Here is a 24209-nt window from a genome sequence, read left to right as displayed (position 1 = left end):
AGAAAAAAAAAAGAGAAAAAAAAAAAAAAAAACCCAAGAAAGCGATCTAGTGTTTTTCCACCACACTCCTGGAGGAAAAAACGAAGGTCTGCTGCTGGAGGGGCTAAAAAATGTCATATCCTGCCCTAGCTGGTTTGGCTCAGTGGATAGAGCCTCGGCCTGCTGACCGCAGGGTCCGGGTTCGAATCTGATCAAGGGCATGTACCTAGGTTACAGGCTCCTCCCTGGCTGGGGCCCAGGTCAGGGCTCATGCAGGAGGCAACCAATCAAAGTGTCCCTCTCACATTGATGCTTCTCTTTGTCTCTCTCTCTCTCTTCCACACTCTCTAAAAATCATTAGAAACATATCCTCAGGTGAGGATAAAAAAAAAAAAAAGAAAGAAATGTCATATCCTATGAAAGACACATCTTGAAAATGCCTAAAGAAAGTTGTCATTTTTTCACAGTGAAGGGACTAGAGTCCATGTTGATGAAAACACCTTGGCGGCTGCAGCAGCTGGCAGTGGCTGCAGCAGCAGGGTAATGGGGCTGGTGCTTTCCCTTGATCAGTCACCTCCCACAGAGGGTGGCCGGACTGCGGCTAAGGCCCGCTCCCCATGGGGAGCGGGCCTCAGCCATCAGTAGGACATCTCTTGAGGGCTCCCAGTCTGTGAGAGGGGGCAGGCTGGGCTGAGGGAACCCCCCACCGTGCACAAATTTCGTGCACCGGGTCACTAGTAAAATATATTGGGGGGGAAAAAAAGAATTTAAATTTTCAGAAATTTCTCACCGGTCAGGCCTCCTTTCCATCCCACTGCCTTGACTGTGGTCCTCGCCAGTTCTAGCCCACATGACTAAAACAATGCCTGAGTATGATCTTCTGGCATCAACTTTCCCCTTTCTAGACCATTCTTCCACAGTCCACCAGAGTTAGAGTCCACCACTAACATCTTCCACTAGACTTACTTTAATGAAAACCGTATCTTTACTAAACGGAACCGGGACTGAATCAGGGAAACTACAAGGGAAGCCTGGAATAGTTTATTGTTCAAAAATTATAGGGATACAGAGTTTCAGGAGTCAGCCTGGTTGGAACTACCTAATCAAAGCTGAGCATCAGAAATACAGAAATCTGAAGTCCAATACTGAACTATAAAAATCTACAAATCCACAGTGATACTTAAAGGAAAAAAAAAATGATGAAGGAAAACTCTTTATACAAGAATTGCAACCAATAAATGTATTCTGTTTTACAACCAATTCTATTAACTGATGCAGGCCTGGATAATCAATGGTTGCTAAAACCACCACTTCAAATGTCTAGGACAGTGGTCAGCAAACTTATTAGTCAACAGAGCGGCAAACCGCGACACGCAAGCCGCATGAGCCACAGTTTGCCGACCACTGGTCTAGGAGAACAAGACATTCACACAATCTCGATATATCATGCCACAGGTTACTAATTACAAAGAAAAAAGGTTTCTTTTTGAAAGAAGAAATCTGATAGATACCTCCTTTTTACCCAATTAGTCCAATTTAGGATCACCAATAATAAAACAAATCAGTATCTTGATATGCTTCTTGATGTGATTCATAGAAAAACACACATTACCTAATAATATTCCAGCCAAAAATGATTAATCAGTGCCTAATCATGAAGAAATAATCAGATAAAAGCTGTGAACCCAGAGGAAGAAGATACCTACTAAGAAATGTGAAGGGCTCCTCCTGGTTAACTGGGCTTAAAAAAAAAAAAAGTCTTGCAGTCATTTCTACACAGGATCTTCTCACACAAACTGCACTTCAGGGAGAGGCCTGCACTGAAAGCCTGCAGGAACTGTGTTTCTATCTGAGCCAGCCCTTATAAAGGTTTTCTGTAATCCCATTTCAACCAATAGGACTGAGGCTTTCCCCATCCAATCAGAAGAGTACAGCTCCGACCAACCACAGCAGCTATATTCTGACCAATCAGGGCAGTGCCTTTTGAACCAATCAAACTGCAAGGATTTGGAGTCCTCATTTGCAAGGGACAGACCAATCAGGGACCGGGATGGGGACTTCTGTCCATATAAGCCAGCTCCCTTTGGGCTCTGAGAGCACTTTCCATTTCCACTGAAAACTGTCTCCCAGGCTGAGCTGAAACACCAAAGATGTCTCACCAGAGTAGAGGAGGGAGCCAACCGTCCTGGTGCAAAGCAGAGCAGAGCTATCTAGCTGGGTAGGCACCTACTTTTGCCCACCTCTGCATACTGTATATAAAAGAATACAAGCTGTAGCCCTGGCCAGGTGGCTCAATTGGTTAGAATGCCCCATACACCAAAAGGCTGTGGGTTCGATGCCTGGTCAGGGTGCATATGAGAGGCAACTGCCTCTCAATGTTTCTCTCTCACATTAATGTTTCTCTTTCTTTTTCTCTCTCAAATCAATAAATATATCCTTGGGTGAGGATAGAAAAATAATAATTTTCTTAGAATTAAAAAAAAATAAAAAGCATAAACCAACAGAATATAAGTTGTAATTATTAACCAGTTGTTTTGCATCAATGTTAAATATTTTTAGAATGATTACCATATTGTGGTTGAGATAATATTGGGTAAAGTATAATGTCTATAACTTGGTCTCATACAGTATAGAGGGTAATATGGATATGGGGAAATATAGCAAATGTAGCAAAATATTAACTGGCAATACTAGGTGAAGAATAAACAGATGCTCATTGTACTATCTGAATTTTTCTATATTTTGAAAATTTCAAAATAATTTGGGAAAAAATAAACTAAGAGAAAAAAACAAGTCTATCACAGCACACCTCTATTTAAAATATTTTTAACACAGGAAAAAAAGGAGGTGGGAGGGGACTCTCTACTAACTACTGTAGCTTACAGGATGATGTAGCCCAAGTATGATCCTGACAATGTTGATCTCACTACATATCCTTTATCAGTATGTTTCAAACTGTAGGTTACAGGTCAGAACTATTCTATATTCTAGTGTAGAAAATTTCAGAGTGTAGAAGGAAAAGATCAGAGGGTAAGCTTTGTTAAATGAACGTTGTTTGTTTTAAATAAAAGTGGGTAGGTATGAATGTACACTAGGTCACAAAATAAACTCCATCATTTAAAAATTTACTTAGTGGCTCAGTGGTTGAGTGTTGACCTACAAACCAGGAAGTCACCGTTTGATTCTAGACAGGGCACATGCCTGGGTTGTGGGCAGGGTCCCCAGTAGGGGGCATGCAGGAGGCAGCCAATCAATGATTGTATCGCATCATTGATGTTTCTATCTCTCCCTTCCTCGCTGAAATCAATAAAAACATATATTTTAAAAAAGAGTTATTTAGGTGTTCCACCTGATTTTTTGGCATATCTGCAATTACACTAATTGCATAGCTACCTTATCTTTGGAGAACATGGTTTTTGGATGTTCATCTTGTGTTCGGGACTGCCATGTTAGGTTGGCCAAAGCACTAAGGCACATTTCCTTCAAGTCTATCAAAACAAAAAGAAAAAGTTATCTATGACACTAGATTTTATTACCAAAAGAATATTCAATGTGGTCTACAAATTAACAAAATAACAAATTAACAAGAAGTAGAGTCATCATTTGATCTAAAACAGACAATAGCAATTATTCAGAGCTAAACCTTGATGCAACTTTCACCAGCTACCAGGCAAAGGTTTCCCGATTCTGCTAAGCCCAAATCCTTTTTCTTTCCCAGCTAACTAAAGGATAATTTGTTTGCAGTACTCCAGAGTACTTTGTTCTTACTTGCTTGCTTCCGGAGGAAATAGGTATTCCCACTATGATGGCACACATTGCAGTGAAAACTGTAGTTGGTCATGAAAGGTAGACAGGATCTGTAGAAGAGCCAAATTGTACAACTTAGTGAACTTCTGAACACACATTTCTTTATGAGAAGTAAAACAACAGTAAAAGTTACACAGTAATGTGAATATCTATATCTATATATATCTATATCTATCTCTATCTCTATATCTATATCTATATCTATATCTATATATATATATAAGGCTAAGTTGACTCGAGCATGTGCGATACATATAAAGCTCTCACTTGCGCCAATCACACGCATGTTTGTCATTGTCAATCGTGAATTTGGTTGACACTTCTGTTACAGAGAAAGGGTGACTAGTGATATTAAAATATTTCTTCTAATTAATTTCAATATGCACGAATTCGTGCACCGGGCCACTAGAATTAATATAATCATAAAAGTTAAAAAGGTCCCCAAAAATCAAAATAGGATTTGTGTTTTTTACAAATACCTGGATTTTTCTGTCACAAATGTTTAATAAGCTATTATCCACCCTAGTGGATAATTCAGCATTTAGAACAGGGGTCCTCAAACTTTTTAAACAGGGGGCCAGTTCACTGTCCCTCAGACCGTTGGAGGGCTGGACTATAGTTTAAAAAAAAAACTATGAACAAATTCCTATGTGCACTGCGGGCCCGGGATGAGTCGGCTGCTAAGCAGGACAGGCAGTGGCACCCGGAGGGCCAGATAAATGTCCTCGGCGGGCCGCATGTGGCCTGCGGGCCGTAGATTGAAGACCCCTGATTTAGAAGGTTCTCACTGGTACTTTGTCTGGGTTAATTAGTTTTTGAGTATCTAAAAGGAGTATGCCAAGTGAACTATGGAAGAAGACAAAGTAATCTCCTCAAATATCTTTATATTTAAATATTTGTATTTAAAGACCTCTAAATATCTCTTTAAAATGCTAGTAACATTGTTGGAAAGGGTGGACAGAATGTATAAAAAGATTAATTAAAGCTCTGGTTGGTGTGGCTCAGTTGGTTGAGCATTGTCCCATGCACCAGAAGGTCACTGGTTTGATTCCTGGTCAGGGCACATGCTCAGGTTTCCGGCTCACAATTGATGCTACCCTCTCACATCAATGTTTCTCTCTCTCTCTACAGTCAATAATAAAAACATACTAAAATTTTTTAAAAGATTAATTAAAAATGTAAATAATGCCTTGGCCAGTTGCTCAGTGGTTAGAGCATTGAGCCGAGGACTGAAGGGTCTCAGGTTCGATTTCTGGTCAAGGGCACGTACTTCGGTTGCGGGTTTGATCCCTGGCCCCAGTCGGGGCTCGGTCTTGAGCAAGAAACAACCAGTTAATCTCTCTCTCTCTCTCTCTCTCTCTCTCTCTCTCTCTCTAAAAATCAATGGCAAAAATAACCTCTGGTGAGGATTAAAAAAGAAAAAAAAGTAAATATTCAAGAAGAAAACACAGAAGTCATAAAACATTACTTGCCTCATTACCAAATGAATCCTACAAATGGTAATCTATCTATATAAATAGGGAATATGCAAATTGACCGTCACACAATCACAAATATGGCGGTGCCCACAGCAGAGGCAGGGTTTCCGTAACACAAGATGGCTGCACCCACAGAGGAGGCCGAGTTCTCGTAAAGAGCCTTAACGAGCAATCAGCAGGGACCTTGAGGCTGCGCCCCCTGCCCGGTGGGGCTTGATGGGACCTCAGGTTGTGCCCCCCCGCCCCAGTGCCAGGCTGGGGGACCTCAGTCTGCGCCCTCGCCCTGGCACCGGGCCAGGGGACCTGAGGCTGCGCCCCCTGCCTGGCGGGGCTTGATGGGGGACATCAAAGTGCGCCCCCCACCCTGGTGCTGGGCCGGGGGACCTTGGGCTGCTCCCCCCACTCCGGGCCAGGGGACCTGAGGCCACGCGCCCCCTCCCCTCCACCCCCCGGCACTGGGGGACCTGAGACTGTGCCCTCTGCCCAGTGCCGGGTCGGGGGACCTGAGGCTGCACCCCCAGCCCAGTAGGGCTTGACAGGGGACCTGAGGCTGCACCCCCCACCAGGCAGGGCTTGACAGGGGACCTTAAACTGTGCACCCACCCTGGCACCGGGCCAAGGGACCTCAGGCTGCGCCCCCCGCCCCGGCACTGGGCCAGGGGACCCAAGGCTGTGACCCCTGCGCAACGTGCACCAGGGGAACTGGGAATCCACCCCCCACCTGGCAGGGCTTGACAGGGGACCTGAGGCTGCGCCTCCCCCACCCGGCGGGGCTTGACAAGGGTGGGGCTGTCTGGGTCTGGATCTTGCCCAGTGAGGGTGGGGCCAGCTGGATATGGGTCTCGTGCAATTTTGAGGTGCCGCGGGTGGGCAGGGACTTGACTCTGGGTCCCATGGCGCGCCCCAGACTCTGACAGGAGGAAGATTTTCATATACATTTTACTAATTTTCTTTCATCGCTGATACTTCTATTACAGAGAAAAGGCAAATAGCAATATTAAAATATTTCCTCTAATTAATCCCCTTTTAATGTGCATGAATTTCATGCACCAGGCTACTAGTTAGTCTATAAGAGTTTAAAAGATCCAAGTAGTAACTTCAGATTTAAGAGACAGGAAGATTGCCCTAGCTGGTGTGGCCCCGTTGGTTGGAGCATCATCCCGGGCACTGAAAGGTTCAATCCCTGGTCAGAGCACATGCCCAGGTTGCGGGCTCAATCCTGGCAGGGGGCTTGCAGGAGGCAGCTAAAATCTTGCTCTTACATCAATGTCTCTCTCTCTCTCCCTCTCTCTTCCTCTCTCTCTAAAAAACAATTTTTTTAAAAAAAGGAAATAACAGAAAAAGAAAAGATTGGTTTAAGGTGGAAGAGGAGAAATGAAAATAAAGGCAACTTTATCCTGGACTCTGCTGAAACCAGCTTAAGGCAGCCTCAAAAAGAAGGTTCCCAAATGTGTGTTCATTGCCACCACTCAAGAAATTGAGAAACATTCTTATGAAGGTTAAGATTAAATACCCTTACCTTTATTCTTCTCTAGAATACCTTCTATTAAACAGCCTGTTGTAATAAACTCATTTACATGAAGCAAAGCCTCATACCAGAGATAGGTAGGTATATGGTTATTTAATTAAAACACAACCAGGTATTTAGAGCAGCCTTTTTCAGCCATAGAACATAAGCTGTCCCACTTAGTTGGGCTTTAGGTGTAACTTCTCAAATTCAGGTACAAACTGGGCTCTACCAAAACTGTGAACTGTGGTTTGATTCTTCCCTGGATTGCTCCAAGTTCTCTCTCCCGATAAATTTCCTTTCCTAGGTCCTGTCTATCACCAACCCTCTTTGGCCAAAGTGGCCAGATTTTAGGTCTTTCCTAAGTGACGATTTGCTTAGCTAATTTATTTTCCCTAATATCTTTCTACCAATTCTTTCTTCCTGATCCTTCAATACTTTCCTTTCTTTTGTAAACATTCTATCCAGGCACCAGTCACATGTTAACTGGACCATTAGCATTTCTAAAACCGACTATAACTTTTTAACTAGCAAGCATTCAACAAATTACAAATGAGGGTATTTCTTCACAATCCCATTCAAATAAATTAATTTATTAATGCAGCCTTATTTTGAGATAGTCTTGTCTAAATTTACTTGTATTATATGGACCATATGGAATGCCAGAGAGAGCCAGCAAAACAACCATTACCATAGCCAGTGAGTCAGTAATTGTCACTTGCTAGATGTTGATAAGGAAAGAAGCCTCTCATTCTCAATCCACCATAAAATGATTTTAATTCACTAAAAAAGGCGAAAGATTAAAAATAGGCTTTGCTGATGGGAGAACTCGGGATATCTAAAGGGAGTGAGTTAGAAGCAAAAGCTAAATAAGATGGCTCAGGCATGAAGGGTCATCTCAAATTCTGACATCATGCTTTGTCCACCTCGTATATCAACCCTTTTCCCCAAATCCACAACACCCAATACAAGATTTAAATGATACTGTCTCAATTCTGTCTGTTTATAATACTTTGTAATTGCATGGTTTTGTCTCAAAATGATTGCAAGCTCAAAAGCAGGGATAATATATACCACTGTACCTCTTAGGGCTGTGCTCAGTAGACAGAAAACATTGCTCAGGGTATTAAAACAAGTCCTGATTCAAATCCTACCACTCACTGAACAATGGTTAGGAGACACTGGAAAAAACTATACATTTATACTTGCCTACAAACTGCTAAACTGTTGAACATGTTGAGATCTGTTTCACAAAGCGATTCTTGCAAAACTACAAAAATACTCACGAGGTATCTATGCCAAAGGTGTCTGCTGTGAACCATTTTGTACATATCCCACACTGCAGCTCTACTTCTCCCAACTGTCGGCCATTCTCTTCATCCACGGAGCCCGCTTGAGTATCCATCGCCTCAGAAGTGTCCCCAGCACCTTCCTGTGTCCAGAGAGCAATTAGTGAATCAAGTTAGTTGACCTATTGTATTTTTGACTCACTTAAAAACTAAAAAACAAAACGACCCTATTTTGCCATTCAAACATTCATAAATACGTACTAGTGTATCTTTTCCATTAGAGGATTCCGTCTCCAAACCACCACTTACATCAACAGAGTTCGCATCCCTGAAAGACAATGAAAGCACTCAAGTAAAACTTTTGTTCAAGAGAAACAAACCTCAAAACGCCTATTCCAAAGACAATGATCAAAGTACCGGTGAACTTCACCCCTCAGCTTTTTCTCTAAGCCCGGTCTCAGGCTTGATGCCCTGGGTTAGGAAGAACGTGGCTCAGACAGACGCAGGCCCATGGCCACAGGGAAGCCTAATCAGCCCTACAGACAAATCCACATGGGATGGAATCAGCCCTACAGACAAATCCACATGGGATAGAACTGGTCCTGGGGGAGGTTCGCAGACGTGCAGCTCTCCCAACTCCGTTTCAGAAGGGCCGCCACTTCTTCCAGCCTGGCAAGTCCAAGTGGTTTCTTCTCTGGGATAGTTGAGGGGTTCCTGCTAGAAGACTGCGTTACCAGCCCCGTGCCGGGGTGCAAGGACCAGAGACAGGACAAGAAACTAGGCTCTCACAGACCTTAAAAGGTGCGGAAAGGGGCGTAGTCTGAGATCCAGTTCAGAGGGGACGGGCCAAGGGGCGGGTGGGACTACGGTGCCGAAGGGGGCAGGGCGAGCCGTTGGCGGCAGGGCCCAGGTTCGGAAGGGGCGGGCGGGAGGACTCCCGGGAGCCGCGGGATTCCAGGAGGGGCGGGCCTCCCTCCCCGCGTCCTCCAGTGATTGCTGGACGTTTTACCCGCTTTCGGCCTCTCCGGAACCGGGCTCCGCTGCTGGAGCAGCAGATGTCCCCTCTCCGGCTGGAGCGGCTGCTACTGCTACCACCGGCTTCGTCTCCCCTTCCTCCGTCGCTGTTGCATTTGCGGCCGCTGCTGGGCCAGGTCCTGTACCCACTCCGGGTCCGGGTCCGGGTCCAGTTCCCGCCGCCGCCATCACGGCCGCCTCCTAGACTTCTCGCGAGAATACGAGATCCGTCTCGCGCGAGTTGCAACCTGCCCCTGTAATCTTCAAATAGTAAAGGCCCCTGATGGGTCCCCTGGCTGCCTGAGTAAGGCGCGCTCCCGGCCCACTTTAAGGTTCCAGGACTGACAGAAGTGGGCGGGGCACCGAGGCTTGGCTAGCCGCCAGCAAAGCTAGGTGAAGGCTAAGGAGGCTGACATATTAGTGGGGTTTCCTCCAGCACTTACTCCATTGCGGGGGCGGATGCTGCGCTTATTCGTGGCTAAAACTAGAAATAGCGGCGCAGGTGAGATGCCTTGAGAGCACTGGCTGCCTACAGACTGGGACGCTGTGGTGTGCATTGCCAACGTTTCTCACCTTTAAATGTGGGAAATGTCTTCCAGAAGACGAGCACTGACTGCTCCGTCCTGGAAGTAGTTTGTTTACTACCCAAATAATCTGCCACTTGGCGCATGTTTTCGAGCGGCCTCTGGAAACGGGAGCCTAGACAGTCTGAACCGAAAGCCTCAGCTAGGAGGCGAGGGCCTGGGAGGGGATGTGGATGGAGTATCCAGGCGGGAGAGGCAAGAAGCGCTGTGTGTTCTAGAAGCTGCAAGCCGCGTACTAGTGTAAGGGGAGGAAAATGAAGCTGGAAAGTTAGGGAGCCAGATGCTGGGGAGGCTTAAGAGTTTCGAGAGGCTTGGTCCTTAGAGAAAGGAACAGGTATAGTCTAAAGCAGTGGTCGGCAAACTCATTAGTCAACCCGCGGTTTGCCGACCACTGGTCTAAAGGTAAAAACGTGAGGAATCAGCTACAACGTTGGTAGGTTGAGTCATTGGAGTGGAATCATTCAGAGCCAAGGTCTGCAAACAGAAGAATATAAACCCTATAAGTATTCAGACCAGGACAGTTTTCAGGAAATCAATGTTTACAACCTAATTCCTAAAAAGTTGCCCAAGGATAAGCTTTGTCCCACTTTGCGGAAAAAAAAAAAAGCCTACTTCTCTCCAATCCCGCATCTGATCTTACTGTGATGTATTGTCCCAGGGTGAACAGACCTCTGGGATGCCAGACACACAAATGAAAATATGTAGATACTTGATTTCTCAATGGGTTTTTGATAAAATTGAAGGAGGACCTAATTGAATTACCTATCAGTTGATAGATTATTTTTTTTAAATGTTGGACCCTGGCTGGGTAGCTCAGTTAGTTAGAGCTTCATCCTGATAAGCCAAAGTTGCAGGTCAGGGCACGTACAAGAACCAACTAATGAGTGCATAGACAGGTGTGTCGTAGGCAGTTAGACAGACATGCGCAGAGCAAGGTTGATGGGCCAGGTACAGAAGGTCACCAGGCTGAAAAGCCCTGGGCGCCAAAGAACAAATGTAGGGTGGGACCTTGCCCCCAGGGTGACCTTCCTCCCCTAGCATATCGCTGGTCATGCAGCTTGGACCCCCTGACCTTCTCTAGAGATAGAGGCCTCAGCTGTATTTCAGATCCAGGCCCAGGAAAGCCGCAAAACCAGACAAGCAACACCACTGTGGACCTCAGGCCTAACTGCATTGGATAATGACCCACTGGAGCCTGTTAGGTCGCCGAAGGAGGAATGCAGGAAGCCAGAATGGTGAGGGATTACGAATTTATCTGATCATCCGCACCAGGTGGCTGAGCCCCAGATGGCTCCAGCACCCAGTGATGGGAGTCAGTGGTTTTTAAAGGACTTTTGGCAGGCTTTTTCTGGGCAGAGAATTCTCTGTGCAGGTCCGGAGGGGAGAGATAATGGAATGTGGTCTCAGCAAGTAAAGTGGATCTCTGCAAAAGGGAATGTCCATAGTGAAATGGCCTGAAAAGTCAGTTCCTGGGGGAGGGGTATGGATTCAATTGCTTGTTCAAACCTAGCAGAGCCAACCAATCAATCAGTGGAGACCTAGGCCATGAAAGGACCCACCTGGAAAGCTACTGAATATTCTACTGAGATCTTCCCCTGGGCCCTCCCCTAAAATCTCCACCCTAAAACCCTTAAAATGGGGGACCCAGGACACTCTCCCTCCCCAGAGCACTCCAGCAGCACCTTTCCCTTCCCTCTCCTCCTTCCCATCCCCCCAGGCACATACCCATTAGCTTCCTCATTCCAAGAGCCTTCCTTTACCTCTATAATTTATTTCCTAAGCCCATTTCTTCTACCTCTGTGATTTTCCAAATAAATGTTCTCTTATAGTTTGAGTCTATGAATTCTTTCCTACCTAGACTCAAGTAAAGAGGTTGCTGAACCCAGGTCCAGTCTGACCCCACTAGTCTAGCACATGGTGCTGTTCCTGCCACCCACAACAGATGGAACAACAGATTAATGTTACTCTCTCTCTCTCTCTCTCTGTCTAAAATAAAATAATAAAATAAATTGTTGGTGATAAATGCTGAAAGTAGCGAGTGAAACTTAGGAAAGAACAGGATACTTACACAGATTCAAAGTATATCCCCCCAGATATTTGTTGTAGTGATAGTTTTAATGTGGCCACAAAATCTTTGATACACCTTCCTCCAGGAGATAAAGCTCAAATCCTTCCGCCCTTTGAGTGTGTGGGCTGGATTTAGTGACTGACTAAGGAAAATAGTAATTTTTACAGGAGAGAAATGCAGACACCACCTTAACCGAGTGGCCGAGGTTAACACCATCAGTAATAATAAGTCCTTTTGATAGCATTTACCCCCTCATATGATGCAATGAGAAAGCCACTTCATCTCTGTGGAATTCTCCCCCTAAATTCATTCTCCCAGTCTAATCAAAAGAAAACATCTGCCAAATCCAAATTGAGAGATATTCCAGAAAGTACTTGACCAGTGTGGACCAAAAAGAGGCCACATAGCCCAGCCTGTGTGGCTCAGTGTTTGAGCGTCAACCCAAGTACCAGGAGGTCCCAGATCGATTCCCAGCACATGCCCAAGTTTCCGGCTCCATCCCCAGCAATAGATGTTTCTATCTGTCTCTCTTTTCTTCTCTCTCTAAAATCAATTAAAAAAAACATTAAAAAAAGGGGGGAGCCACATATTAAACCTGACAAACTCAGGGGAGGCCTGCATGGCAGGGCTTACAAACTCAGAGATCTAAAGTAACCACATAGGATGGTCTAAAATTAAAACTTCCTAACTAAAAGTGAGTCATGGAGGGTAGTCATGTCCTTGGCCAGTATCTTCCATGACAAGGGTCAATCTTTACCTTAATTGAGCTTGTCTGTTGTCTTTTTGCATCTATGAGAAAGCCACTTTTCCTTAACTGAGTCTGTCTATTGCCTGTCTTATATAATAAAAGTCTAATATGCTAAGTGTCCGTTTGACCAGTTGCTATGATGCACATTGACCACTAGGGGGTAGACACTGACTGGTAGGTTAGCTTGCTGCTGGGGTCTGGCCAATGGGGACTGGGCAAGACAGGCTGGACACGCCCTGGAGGCCTCCCACAGTCACTCCCCAGCCAGACAACTTCCTGGGGCCCCTCCCCGGCCAGCTGGCCCCGATTGGCCCCGATAGGGACTGGGCGAGACAGGCCAGATACACCCTGGAGCCCTCCCACGATTCCTCCCCAGCCCTGATTGTGCGCCCTCCACAATCCAGGACCCGTTGGGTGATGTTGGAGAGCTGGTTTTGGCCCGATCCCCACAGGCCAGGCCAAGGGACCCCACTGGTGCACAAATCCATGCACCGGGCCTCTAGTATATTATAACTGGGTATCCCCCCCAAAATGTATAAACACTTTAACAGCTGATAGCTCAATTTTGAAAATGAAATGTATTTTAATAAAAACTACTTTTATAATTATTCAAAGTGTGTGTATACATTTTTGAGGGGGAATCTATTGATCTCCTAGGATTGGAGGAAAGCATGAGGAAGGAATAAGGATGTCATTTATAATTATTAAGGGGAAACAGGAGACCAAGGGAAAACATTGGTGGCCGGCAGTGAAGGCCTGGCTGAACTCTGAGACTGCACTTCTATTGTGGCTCCAATTTATACCTTCCATGCTTCCTTCCAGCAGCACTAAGCTGCGTAAGTATAAACATCTTAGTTTCCATTCATCTTAGTTTTCAGTTTTGCCAGGCAGGTAAAATAAGGGCCAGGATCAAAGGCAACCAAAGCTGATAGTCAGAGAGAGTTCAGATGATTAACCATGGCATGTGAGAGAGCAGAGGCACAGGAAAAACTGGAGAATTCAGCATCCAGAAGTCCCAATGAGAAGGCAGGAACTGGCGTGGAGAGAGGTTGAGGTAAGAGAAGAGAATATTTGAGTTTCGAGAATTTAGGCTAAGGTAGAACCAGACCTCATTTCTGGGATGGAAAGGCCAGGTATCCATCCACCCAATGGGGCACCTTCAGAAGATAAGTTAATTAAAACCACTTACAGAGCACTGGGCAGGAAGTTTAGGATGGACAGTCAGGAGAAACATTCTTGGAAGCTCTCTGTCCCCAGCAGAGGACTTGGCTTGCCAGAAAGCTGACTGGATACAGCTGACAGCTGCAAGCTAAATTATTTGCCTGGTGCTGGTGAAAATACAGAGCCCATTCTCTCATCCTCAAATACAGCGTTCAAATGCTCACAGTTGTTATTCTTGAGTGGTGGGTTTATAAAGACTGCTTCTTATTCTTTCTCTATATTTTCCAAGTGTTCAACAGTGTACACGTGTTGCTCAAATAAGAAGTAAATAAAGTCTTTCAAAGATTGTTCTTTGTCTTCTCCCTCACTTTTCGCTACCATTCTCACTTTTGTTTCTTAAAAAAAAAAAATTTTTTTTTAAAGAGTTTATTTGAGCCAAACTGACGACATATGCCAGGGAGCAAGATCTTAACTGCTCCCTTGCTGCTTCTCAGTTCTACTGCCTCTCACTATTTGTAGTTTTATCTCCTCACCAGGATTACCCAGTTAGGTTTTCCTACTCCAGTCTAACCTGGCCAGTCCTTCGACACTTCCGCATCGCCTCATCTTTCCTTAGGAAGCTCCTTACTGCCTTTCAGTGAGAACTCAGACTCAGCTCAGTGGTCAAGAGCACCCAGTGAATGACCTCCCAGTCCTGTTGGCATCCCCATTCTCAGCACATCCCACCTCCTCCTCAGCTCTCTAGTTTGGGCCTGCTTCCCCGCTTTTTCCCATCTGGATTGTGCCTCACTCCTTGTACCCATGTCCATTACATCAAGACCCACGTCAAAGTTACCTCCTTGCTTTGCGCAGTTTTTATGTGAGTGTATAGGCTTCAGTAGTCCTCAGTTATAACTGAGAACATTTTTTTTGTGGACCCATATGTCCATAATCCTATTTGGCTCACTTGTATGAGGACGAATGAGGTCATCATTTCACTCATAACAAATCCTGATGCTTATTCATAATACTAGAGGCCTGATGCACGAAATTTGTGCACAAGGGGAGGGGTCCCCTCAGCCCAGCCTGCACCCTCTCCAATCTGGGACCCCTGAGGGGATATCTGACTGCTGGTTTAGGCCTGATCCCCAGCAGTTGGACATCCCTCTCACAATCCGGGACTGCTGGCTCCTAACTGCTCACCTGCCTGCCTGCCTGGTCACCCCTAACTGCTCCCCTGCCAGCCTGGTCGCCCCCAACTGCCCCCCTGCCAGCCTCGTTGCCCCCAACTGCTCCCCCTGCCAGCCTGGTTGCCCCATGTAGCCTGCTGTTTGGTTGTCCGTCAGGTTGTTTCAGTCATGACGGCCCCTGGCTTTCTTTATATTAGGATACTCCTCTGAGAGGTTCAAAAGCAATCAGCTTCCTACTCAACACAGTGCACTTTTGACTCATTTTCTTTGCTTGTGCTATTCTTTCTAGCTTGAATGGCAAATGTTTTTTAAAAAGTTTCAAAGCCCTAACCGGTTTGGCTCAGTGGATAGAGCGTCCCAGGTTTGTTTCCGGTCAAGGGCATGTACCTTGGTTGCGGGCACATCCCCAGTAGGAGGTGTGCAGGAGGCAGCTGATCAATGTTTCTCTCCCATCGATGTTTCTAACTCTCCCTTCCCCCTCCTCTCTGTAAAAAATCAATAAAATATATTTTAAAAAATTAAAAACCAAAAAATATAAAAAGTTTCAAAACAGTATTATGACTATTGTTTCACCCCATAGGACTGAGTTATTTTGGATGAAGTTAATAAATTTAAAAAGTGATTATTTTGACTGATGAATTTTTCTGGACTCAAGAATGAGAAAGGAGTGTAAAAAATTCCAGCATTGTGTTGTGATCCAACTTTTGTACACTTGTTAGTATACATGAAGAAAAAGAGGTTTGGACTTCTGCTCACTGGACTTTTATCAGTGATTATCTCTGAGGGAATGGAGGTAGTTACAGAGACTACCTATTCTTTCCATAATATACTTCTGTAGTGTTTTATATTTTTCTATGAATTAGATTATAATCAGAAAAAAACAACAACACATTTTCAAAAGCTTTACACATACATAGACTAAGGCACAAAAAGTAATTTTCCCAGGACAGGTGTTGAAGTGAACTGATGTACTTCTATCATCTTTTGAGCAAGAAAAAGATGTTCCAGACCTTTAAGGAGCTGAGGATTTTCTTTTCATTTAAAAGGAAAATAGGCCAGCCGGCGTGGCTCAGTGGTTGAGTCTTAACCTTTGGACTGGGAGGTCCTGGTTCGATTCCTAGTCGGGCCATATGCCTGGGTTGCAGGCTTGCGTGCAGGAGGTGGCTGATCAAAGATTCTCTCTCATCATTGGTGTTTTTATCTCTTTCTCCTCCCTTCCTCTCTGAAATCAATAAAAATATACACTGAGTGGCCAGATTATTATGATCTCTGAACGCATATTAATCTGCCACTCAGTGTGTGTGTGTGTGTGTGTGTGTGTGTGTGTGTGTAATATATATATATATTAGAGGCCCGGTGCATGAATTTGTGTATGGGTGGAGTCCGGCCAGCCTGGCCAGGGGGAGGGGACATGGGCGGTTGGCTGGCTTGCCTGCTGGTCGAACTCCTGTTCAAGGGGACAATTTGCATATTAGCCTTTTATTATATAGGATATACATTGAGTGGCCAGATTATTATGCGTTCAGAGATCATAATAATCTGGCCACTCAGTGTATATTTATTTATTTATTTATTTATTTATTTATTTTAAATAAATCTTTATTCAGATTATTACAATTATTTCTCCTTTTTCCCCCCATAGCTCCCCTCCACCCAGTTCCCACCCCACCTTCTGCCCTTACCTCCCCCCACTGTCATCCATAGGTGTATGATTTTTGTCCAGTCTCTTCATGAACCCCCCATACCCCTTTCCCCCTGAGAATTATCAGTCCACTCCCTTTCTATGCCCCTGATTCTATTATATTCACCAGATTATTCTGTTCCTCAGGTTTTTTTTTTTGTTTTTTTTAAATATATTTTATTGATTTTTTACAGAGAGGAAGGGAGAGGGATAGAGAGATAGAAACATTGATGAGAGAGAAACATCAATCAGCTGCCTCCTGCACACCCCCCACCGGGGACGTGCCCGCAACCAAGGCACATGCCCTTGACCGGAATCGAACCCGGGACCCTTGAGTCCGCAGGCTGACGCTCTATCCACTGAGCCAAACCGGTTTCGGCTGTTCCTCAGGTTTTTAATTCACTTGATTTTTAGGTTCACTTGTTGAGAGATATGTATTTGTTGTTCATAATTTTTCTCTTTACTTTTTTCTTCTTCCTCTTCTTTAAGAATACCTTTCAGCATTTCATATAATACTGGTTTGGTGGTGATGAACTCCTTCAGCTTTTTCTTATCTGTGAAGCTCTTTATCTGCCCTTCAATTCTGAATGATAGCTTTGCTGGGTAGAGTAATCTTGGTTGTAGGTTCTTGCTATTCATCACATTGAAAATTTCTTGCCACTCCCGTCTGGCCTGCATAGTTTCTGTTGAGAAGTCAGCTGACAGTCGTATGGGTGCTCCCTTGTAGGTAACTAACTGTTTTTCTCTTGCTGCTTTTAATATTCTCTTTGTCTTTTGCTCTTGGCATTTTAATTATGATGTGTCTTGGTGTGGTCCTCTTTGGATTCCTTTTGTTTGGGGTTCTGTGCGCTTCCTGGACTTGTAAGTCTATTTCTTTCACCAGGTGGGGGAAGTTTTCGGTGATTATTTCTTCAAATAGGTTTTCAGTATCTTGCTCTCTCTCTTCTTCTGGCACCCCCATAATTCTGATGTTGGTACGCTTGAAGTTGTCCCAGAGACTTCTTACATTATCTTCAACTTTTTGGATTTTTTTTTTTGCTTTTTGCTTTTTCGGTTGAGTTTTTTTTTGCTTCTTTGTATTTCAATTCTTTGACTTGATTTTTGTGTTCCTCTTGTCTGTTTTTGGGTCTCTGTATAATATTTTTTATTTCAGTCAGTGTATGTTTAATTTCTAGTTGGTCCTTTTTCATATCTTCGAGGGTCTCGTTATATTTATCGGCCTTTTCTAGGATATTCTTAAAAAGCCTTATAACCGTAGTTTTGAATTCTATATCCAGTCGTTTGTTTTCCTCCATTTCTTTCGTTTGTGATCTGATTCTTTGATGCCGCATTTTCACTGCTTCCCTGAGTTGGTAAGGTAGATTTGTGTGCTAGGTTTCCAATACGGCCTAGTGGGTCGGCCTCCCCAGTTAACCTGAGGTGGACACTCTTGGTGCACCCCTTTGTGGACTGTGTGTACAGCCTTGTTGTAATTAAGTCTTTATTGTTGTTGGTATCACTGGGAAGAATTGACCTCCAGGCCAGTTGGCTGTAAGGATCAGCTGTGTCTATGCTGGGAGAAGTTCGGTGCTGGAGACAGCCTTATTGGATTAGACTTGCCAAATTGCAATAGCCTCTGTGCTCAGCTTTGATGGGGTGGAGTCTCAGTCTTGGCTTCCTGTCAGCCTTGCCCTTGCGCGCACATGCGCGCCTTCAGACTTCTGCCTTCCCGGCTCCCGAGTCTCCGCCCGAGAGTCCAGACTCCCCCCACAAGAGCGTGGGTCCCCAGGGGCTCGCCTGGAACTGGGGTTCACTGCAGTCAGAACTGGGGCTCAGTGTAGTCAGGAGCCTCTGACTCCCATCCACTAGGGAAAGCCTGTGGCAACCTCCGCAGCCTTTGTGCGCACTGGCACGCGCGCGCTTTCAGTCCTCCACCTTCCCTGGCTCCCGAGTCTCCGCCCGAGAGTCCAGACTCCCCCCACAAGAGCGTGGGTCCCCAGGGGCTCACCCGGAACTGGGGTTCAGTGCAGTCAGAACTGGGGTTCAGTGCGGTCGGGGGCTTCCTTCCCCCTTCCGCCAGAGAAAGTCAGCCAGGCTCTCAGCCGCCCTTCCTCTCTGCGCGCACAAAGACCCTTTGCCGTACCTCCAATTCTCTGTGAGCTTTTCTCTTTCCTTCTAGTTGTAGAATTTTCACTCAGCCAGCTGTCCTGTGGTTCTGGATGGTGTCCGTTCTGTCTTTTAGTTGTAGTTTTGAAATTGTTGCGCAAGGCAGCAGTTTAGGTGTTTACCTATGCCGCCATCTTGGTTTCTCCTCGCGCAATGTTGTCCACTCAGTGTATATTTAAAAAAAAAGGATTAAAAATAAAAGGAGAGACATATGTGAGCTGAGTTTTAATTTTGCTCCATCACTTCTCACTCCAAAAACTTACCCAAAGCTGTGTTCATTTTATCTCTCTGTCCAAAGCCACACTCACTCCTTGCGTGAATATTTTGCTGTTCCCTCAAAGGTGAATGAAGCTTTCCAGAAAACTCTAGAACTTAAAAACTCAGTTGCAGACCTTCCTCCTCCCAGAGTGTGCTTTAGCGAGATAGCATCCAGAGCTTTGAGATACCCGGGGTCTGGGCTGGGACCTGAGACTTTGGAGATGCCCAGGGTCTGGGCTGGGACCTGAGACGTTGGAGATGCCCAGGGTCTGGGCTGGGACCTGAGACTTGCATTTCTAACCAGCTCCCGGATAGTGCCCAGGATGCTAGTCTAAGGATCATGCTTTGAATAACAGGGAGTAGAGTATTTTTCTCTTTCACCTCCCCACTAGCTTCTCTAATGCAGGCCCTTTCAACAGGGCTTTGGGTATAGCAGGCAATAACTAACCCCACTTAGCTAATAGCTAATGTAGCAGACTAATTCCAAATAGTAATGGATTGATTTCCACTCTTTCCTTTTCCCTCTTTAGTCTTCTTGCTACACTCCTCCCCCACCCTTCCCACATAGTGCCCAATCCTGGCTATACATTGGAATCACCTGGGGAGCTTTGGGGTGGGGAGGGGAGACAATGCCCCTTGGCCAATGCAATCAGACTCGGTAAAGGAGGGATCTAGGTATTGACAGCTTTAAAAAAACCTTCCCAGTGTTTCTAACGTGTCACCTGGGCTGCACTGTGTTTCATTGCCTCAAGGAGAGATAGGGCAGGTGAAAAGGAAATAGTTTATTATCTATGTTCCTTAGGGAAGGAGTGAGGTTAAAATTTTCCCTTCTTTACTCGTATCAGTTTGTGACCAGGATGTGGTAGATGGTGGTTCTGTTGGAGCTGCAGGGGATGAGGCACAGTGATGGAACTCAGCGTGTAAGTACACGAAACCGTGCAAGTACAAGAAACCCAAATATCTGGGAAAGGTCAAGAAGACAGCAGTTATCAGAGGCTTGAATTAGGGAAAATCTGAGAGTGAGCTTGCCTCATTGAGGGATAGATGGACTCCTGGGAAGAGGCAATGTCATGACCTTTCTTTCCCTTCATTGACAAAAAGGAAGGTTCTGACAGAACCATAAACGTTAATATAGTTACTCATTCAGATATGTAAGTTTTCATAATGTAGGCCTAAAAGCCAGGGCCTGCTGCTACCCACGCTACTCGGTTTCCAAATACCCATCTGGTCACATGCACTTCGTGTAGCACCTATGTGAGTGCTACCCACCGCAGGCCAGCTGACAGGTCAGGCCCTGCAGCTCTCCCTTGGGCTGATAATGTCCTGTTTGTCATGGCCATGCTCAACCCTGGAGGAAGATGAAAGAAGCTGTCAAGTCTGACGTAAGAAAGAATCAGAGTCTCCAGGAGGGAGTGAGGAGGCAGTAGCTGAAGGTTCTGGCTACAGGTGCTAAGTAGAACATCCTATCAACAGAGGGACTAAAGATCGAGTGGCATTTTCAATTGTGTCTTGATTAGAGCAAAAACTAGTAGTGCTAACTTGTTCCTCTGTGGTTTGTGATCTCCCCAAACTAGGGCTGACTAGATAGAGGTGGTGGACCAGAGGGCACACACACATCACAAGGTGCCCACACACAAAACCTCTTTTGCCTCTGGGCAGTGCAAAAGAGCTGACCTGGGTTAGATGCCATCTACAGAAGAAAGGAGAGATGAAGTCATGCTACTTTCCCCCCAAATCAGACCAGCGCCACTAGCACAATTTATTAGTGAATTGAGTAAGAGTGGCAAAGTTCGTCAGGCTTACAGAGTATTTGGGTGTCAATGCCGCTATGGAGGACATCAGAACGTTCTAGTACACTGTAAATGTCCCTTGTCAGCTGGGGAGCTAGGAAACACAGCTGTGGATGGGCTTCTTGGTGGTTCTTGAAGGGCTCAGAAGCTGCAACTATCCAGGAGCTGGGGGATTACCTAAGTGACTACATTCATAGCCATGATACTGAGACAAATCTGAACCTACCCTATGGAGCAGTGGTTCTCAACCTCTCTAATGTCGCGACCCTTTAATACAGTTCCTCATGTTGTGGTGACCCCAACCATAAAATGATTTTCGTTGCTACTTCATAACTGTAATTTTGCTACTGTTAATGAATCGTAATGTAAATATCTGTGTTTTCCGATGGTCTTAGGCTCTACAAGCAGCGGTTCTCAACCTGTGGGTCGCAACCCACAGGTTGAGAACCACTAGCAGGGTTGTCTAAGACCATCAGAAAACACAGATATTTACATTACGATTCATTAACAGTAGCAACGAAAATCATTTTATGGTTGGGGGTCACCACAACATGAGGAACTACATTAAAGGGTTGCGGCATTATGAAGGTTGAAAACCACTGCAATAGAGGCTAAGGGAGGCGTTTTTATCAGTTCAGAGCCCCACGGTTCTTTTGGAAGGCAATCTTGCTTCTCCCATGGTAGGGTGGAGTGGCTAGGAAAAGATTTAAATGCAAACTAGTGGTGGAAGTTTGAGTTGAGAAGAGCCCTAAAAGGGTAAACTCAGATGGTAGGAGGAGTTCTGTGGTGGATAGAGCCACCTGGTGAATTGAGGGTCAGAAGGCAGTATGGCTCTATGCATGGCTGTTTGGCTGGAGGGAGGAGGCGGGGTTCTAATCAGGGAGCACTACAAGTGTTCTCTGCCCTGGTTCTGCCTGCAATACCACCCCGGTCACCCTGTCTGCAAAGCTCCCTCAGCATTCCTCTCAGAGATGAGGGTCCAGATGCAAATTCTGAGAAAATGTGGAGAAGTGTGCTCAGGTCTAGAATGCATGTGGCATCCTTCACTTTCCTTCACCTAAACGGATGGAATGGAATAACTGTTTCTAAGATGTATGCTTCCTTCCTGGTTTTAAGGAACGCTTCCAGCAGGAGGCAGCACTATGTTGAGTATTCTAACTAGAAACTAACCTTCATTCCTCTTGAGAATTTAAGAGTAAGGGGCTAAGGCTCAAAGGGCTTCCTTTATTTTATTTTAAAATATATATTGATTTTAACACAGGTGTATTCAGTTTGAAATTCATTTCAACTGTACTTCTTTGATTCGTGCACTTTTCTGTATGTTATGCTTCAATAAAAAATGTATTACTAAACTTGATTTTAGAGAGTGAGGAAGACCACTTGCTGAGTCTATTAACAAATCCAGCTTTTCCTGAAGTATTGGGGGGGGGAGAGAGAGAGAGAGAGAGAGAGAGAGAGAGAGAGAGAGAGAGAGAGAGAGAGAGAGAGAAACATGTATTTGTTGTTCCACTTATTTATGCATTCATTGCTTCTTGTATATGCCCCGACCAGGGATCAAACTTACAACCTTGGTGTATCAGGAGGATGTTCTAATCAACTGAGCTACCTGGCCAGGGTCAAAGGACTTCCTTTAAAACTGGCTTCCCTGTTCTAGGGTCTCTGAACAGTTGGGGAAGGAAAGATTCCCCTCCACGTTGGCAGTGGGGCGTCCTCTCCCACTCTCCTTGTAGGATACGTTGAAGTCACACTCATTCAAGGAAACCTAATCTGTAGGGATTGTATTTTTCCCCAATTAACCTGCATGTCCTTACCTTCTCATGCCTATTTAATCTGCTGCATTTGAGGAGGCTTTGCTCAAGTTATTTCTAGAAACAGAGGTGTCTGCTGCCTGTCAGAGCTCTTCTATGCAGGATTAATTGTCCCCACAGCAAGAAGCACATGTTGTCTGCTCAGTGGGGGCAGGGAGGGTTGGCCATGCTAAATTCTGAACTGTATTGTGAGGAGACCAGGTTTCTGATTTCAGCAATGAAAGCTGCATGCACAACACAGGAATCACACACATGGCTTCAATTCCTAGAGGTGTTACACCAGCTTCTGAAAGGCTTAGTTTTGCCCGCTGCTCTCTCTAGTGCATAAAACAGTGCCTGCACATAGGCACATAGTAGGCACTAAATAAATAGCCCTTTCATAAGTGAGAAAATGCTATCAATCTTCTTTCATTCCTTTGTCTCCCTACCCCCACCCCACTAAGTCTAAGCAACCCAATGAACATCTGAATGACTCTACTTTCTTCCTCCGGATTTACCTTAACCCTAATCTATTACTGCCTTGCTCTAATACCTCCAACCAACATCCTAGTTGCCTACAGCTCAGAATCCAAACAGCCCAAATCTCAGTTCCAACCTATGTGGTATAATGAGGATGGGCTTTCATATTGGACAGATAGAAGCTGGAATCCTAATTCTGATATACACTGACCATGGACATGTATAACACAGGAGTAAAAACACCTACTTTAAGTGATGGTGGCCATAAATAAGATGGTAGTAAAGCTCCAGAATACAGAAGGCATTCATTCAACCAATGCTTTGTTTCAATAACCTAAACCTATGGTATCTGAATTTACCTTGGGCTACCCAGCACACTTCAGTCTCACACACTATATTCATTCCAGACAGCACACCTTTGCTCAGGCAGTTTCCCCTACAGCCTCCATATCCTTTGCACTCTTTAACTGCTCCTCTCCTGTTGATCTGTCACTCTCTCACTCCACTTATTTGCACTTAATCATGCCTCCGGGGATTATTTTTTCTCAGGTGTTTGTCCTAAAATTTTCATGTATTGCCTTAAGATCTAGCATCATGCTGGATGTGGATAAGAGGTTTAACAAAGGCTTGTTAAATCAGAATGAGGTTGGGTATATCTGGAAAAGATCACTTGCTGAGTCTTTTAAAGAACCCAGGTCTTGCCAAAACCGGTTTGGCTCAGTGGATAGAGCATCAGCCTGCGGACTGAAAGGTCCCAGGTTCAATTCCGGTCAAGGGCATGTAACTTGGTTGCGGGCACATCCCCAGCTGCAAGAGGCAGCTGATCGATGTTTCTCTCTCATCGATGTTTCTGACTATCCCTCTTCCTTCCTCTCTGTAAAAAATCAATAAAATATATTTAAAAAAAAAAGAACCCAGGTCTTCCTGAAGTACTGGTTTCAGGCCTTGGGATTTCTTGGTTGGCTACCTGTCCTTGAGCTTTCTTTGAGTTGTTTCAACAATGATGAATATCATACTAAAGGGTGCCAGTAAAAAGATGGCTTCCTCCATACCTCACCTGACTACCTGGGAGCTGGAGGGATGCCCACAGCTGTGCCAACAGTAGTGTGGAGGTTGGAAAATTACTGGAAGTTCAGGTCCTATTTTGCCACTCATGCTCACTGGGAGCATTCCCCAAAGTTTGTTTTTGGCCTTCTTACTATTTACTCTGTGCAGCTCCCAAATTGGCATTTCTTTCTGACCTGTTTTCTGAGACTCACAGACC

General features: G+C 45.1%; 1 protein-coding gene across 2 annotated transcripts in view; it reads right to left on the bottom strand.

Annotated features, from left to right (window-relative positions):
* The window catches only part of ASH2L (ASH2 like, histone lysine methyltransferase complex subunit), a 29082-nt gene extending 19785 nt beyond the window's left edge, over positions 1-9297 (bottom strand). Inside the window, exons 1-5 of one of the 2 annotated variants that reach the window (XM_080662945.1) lie at positions 9070-9297; positions 8322-8388; positions 8058-8203; positions 3748-3836; positions 3373-3467 (exon numbers count right to left, since the gene is read on the bottom strand). In XM_080662945.1, the coding sequence (XP_080519071.1) occupies positions 3373-3467; positions 3748-3836; positions 8058-8203; positions 8322-8388; positions 9070-9263 (591 nt within the window). In that variant the 5' untranslated portion in view covers positions 9264-9297. The remainder of the gene's footprint in view (positions 1-3372; positions 3468-3747; positions 3837-8057; positions 8204-8321; positions 8389-9069) is intronic. The other variant, XM_080662944.1, reaches the window with a different exon arrangement.
* Positions 9298-24209: the final 14912 nt, after the last annotated feature.

The sequence above is a fragment of the Plecotus auritus genome (genome assembly GCF_963455305.1).
Source record: "Plecotus auritus genome assembly, chromosome: 3".
Lineage (NCBI taxonomy): Eukaryota > Metazoa > Chordata > Mammalia > Chiroptera > Vespertilionidae > Plecotus > Plecotus auritus.
The sequence above is the reverse complement of the archived record's forward strand: the minus strand, read 5'-3'. Positions and strand labels throughout refer to the sequence as shown.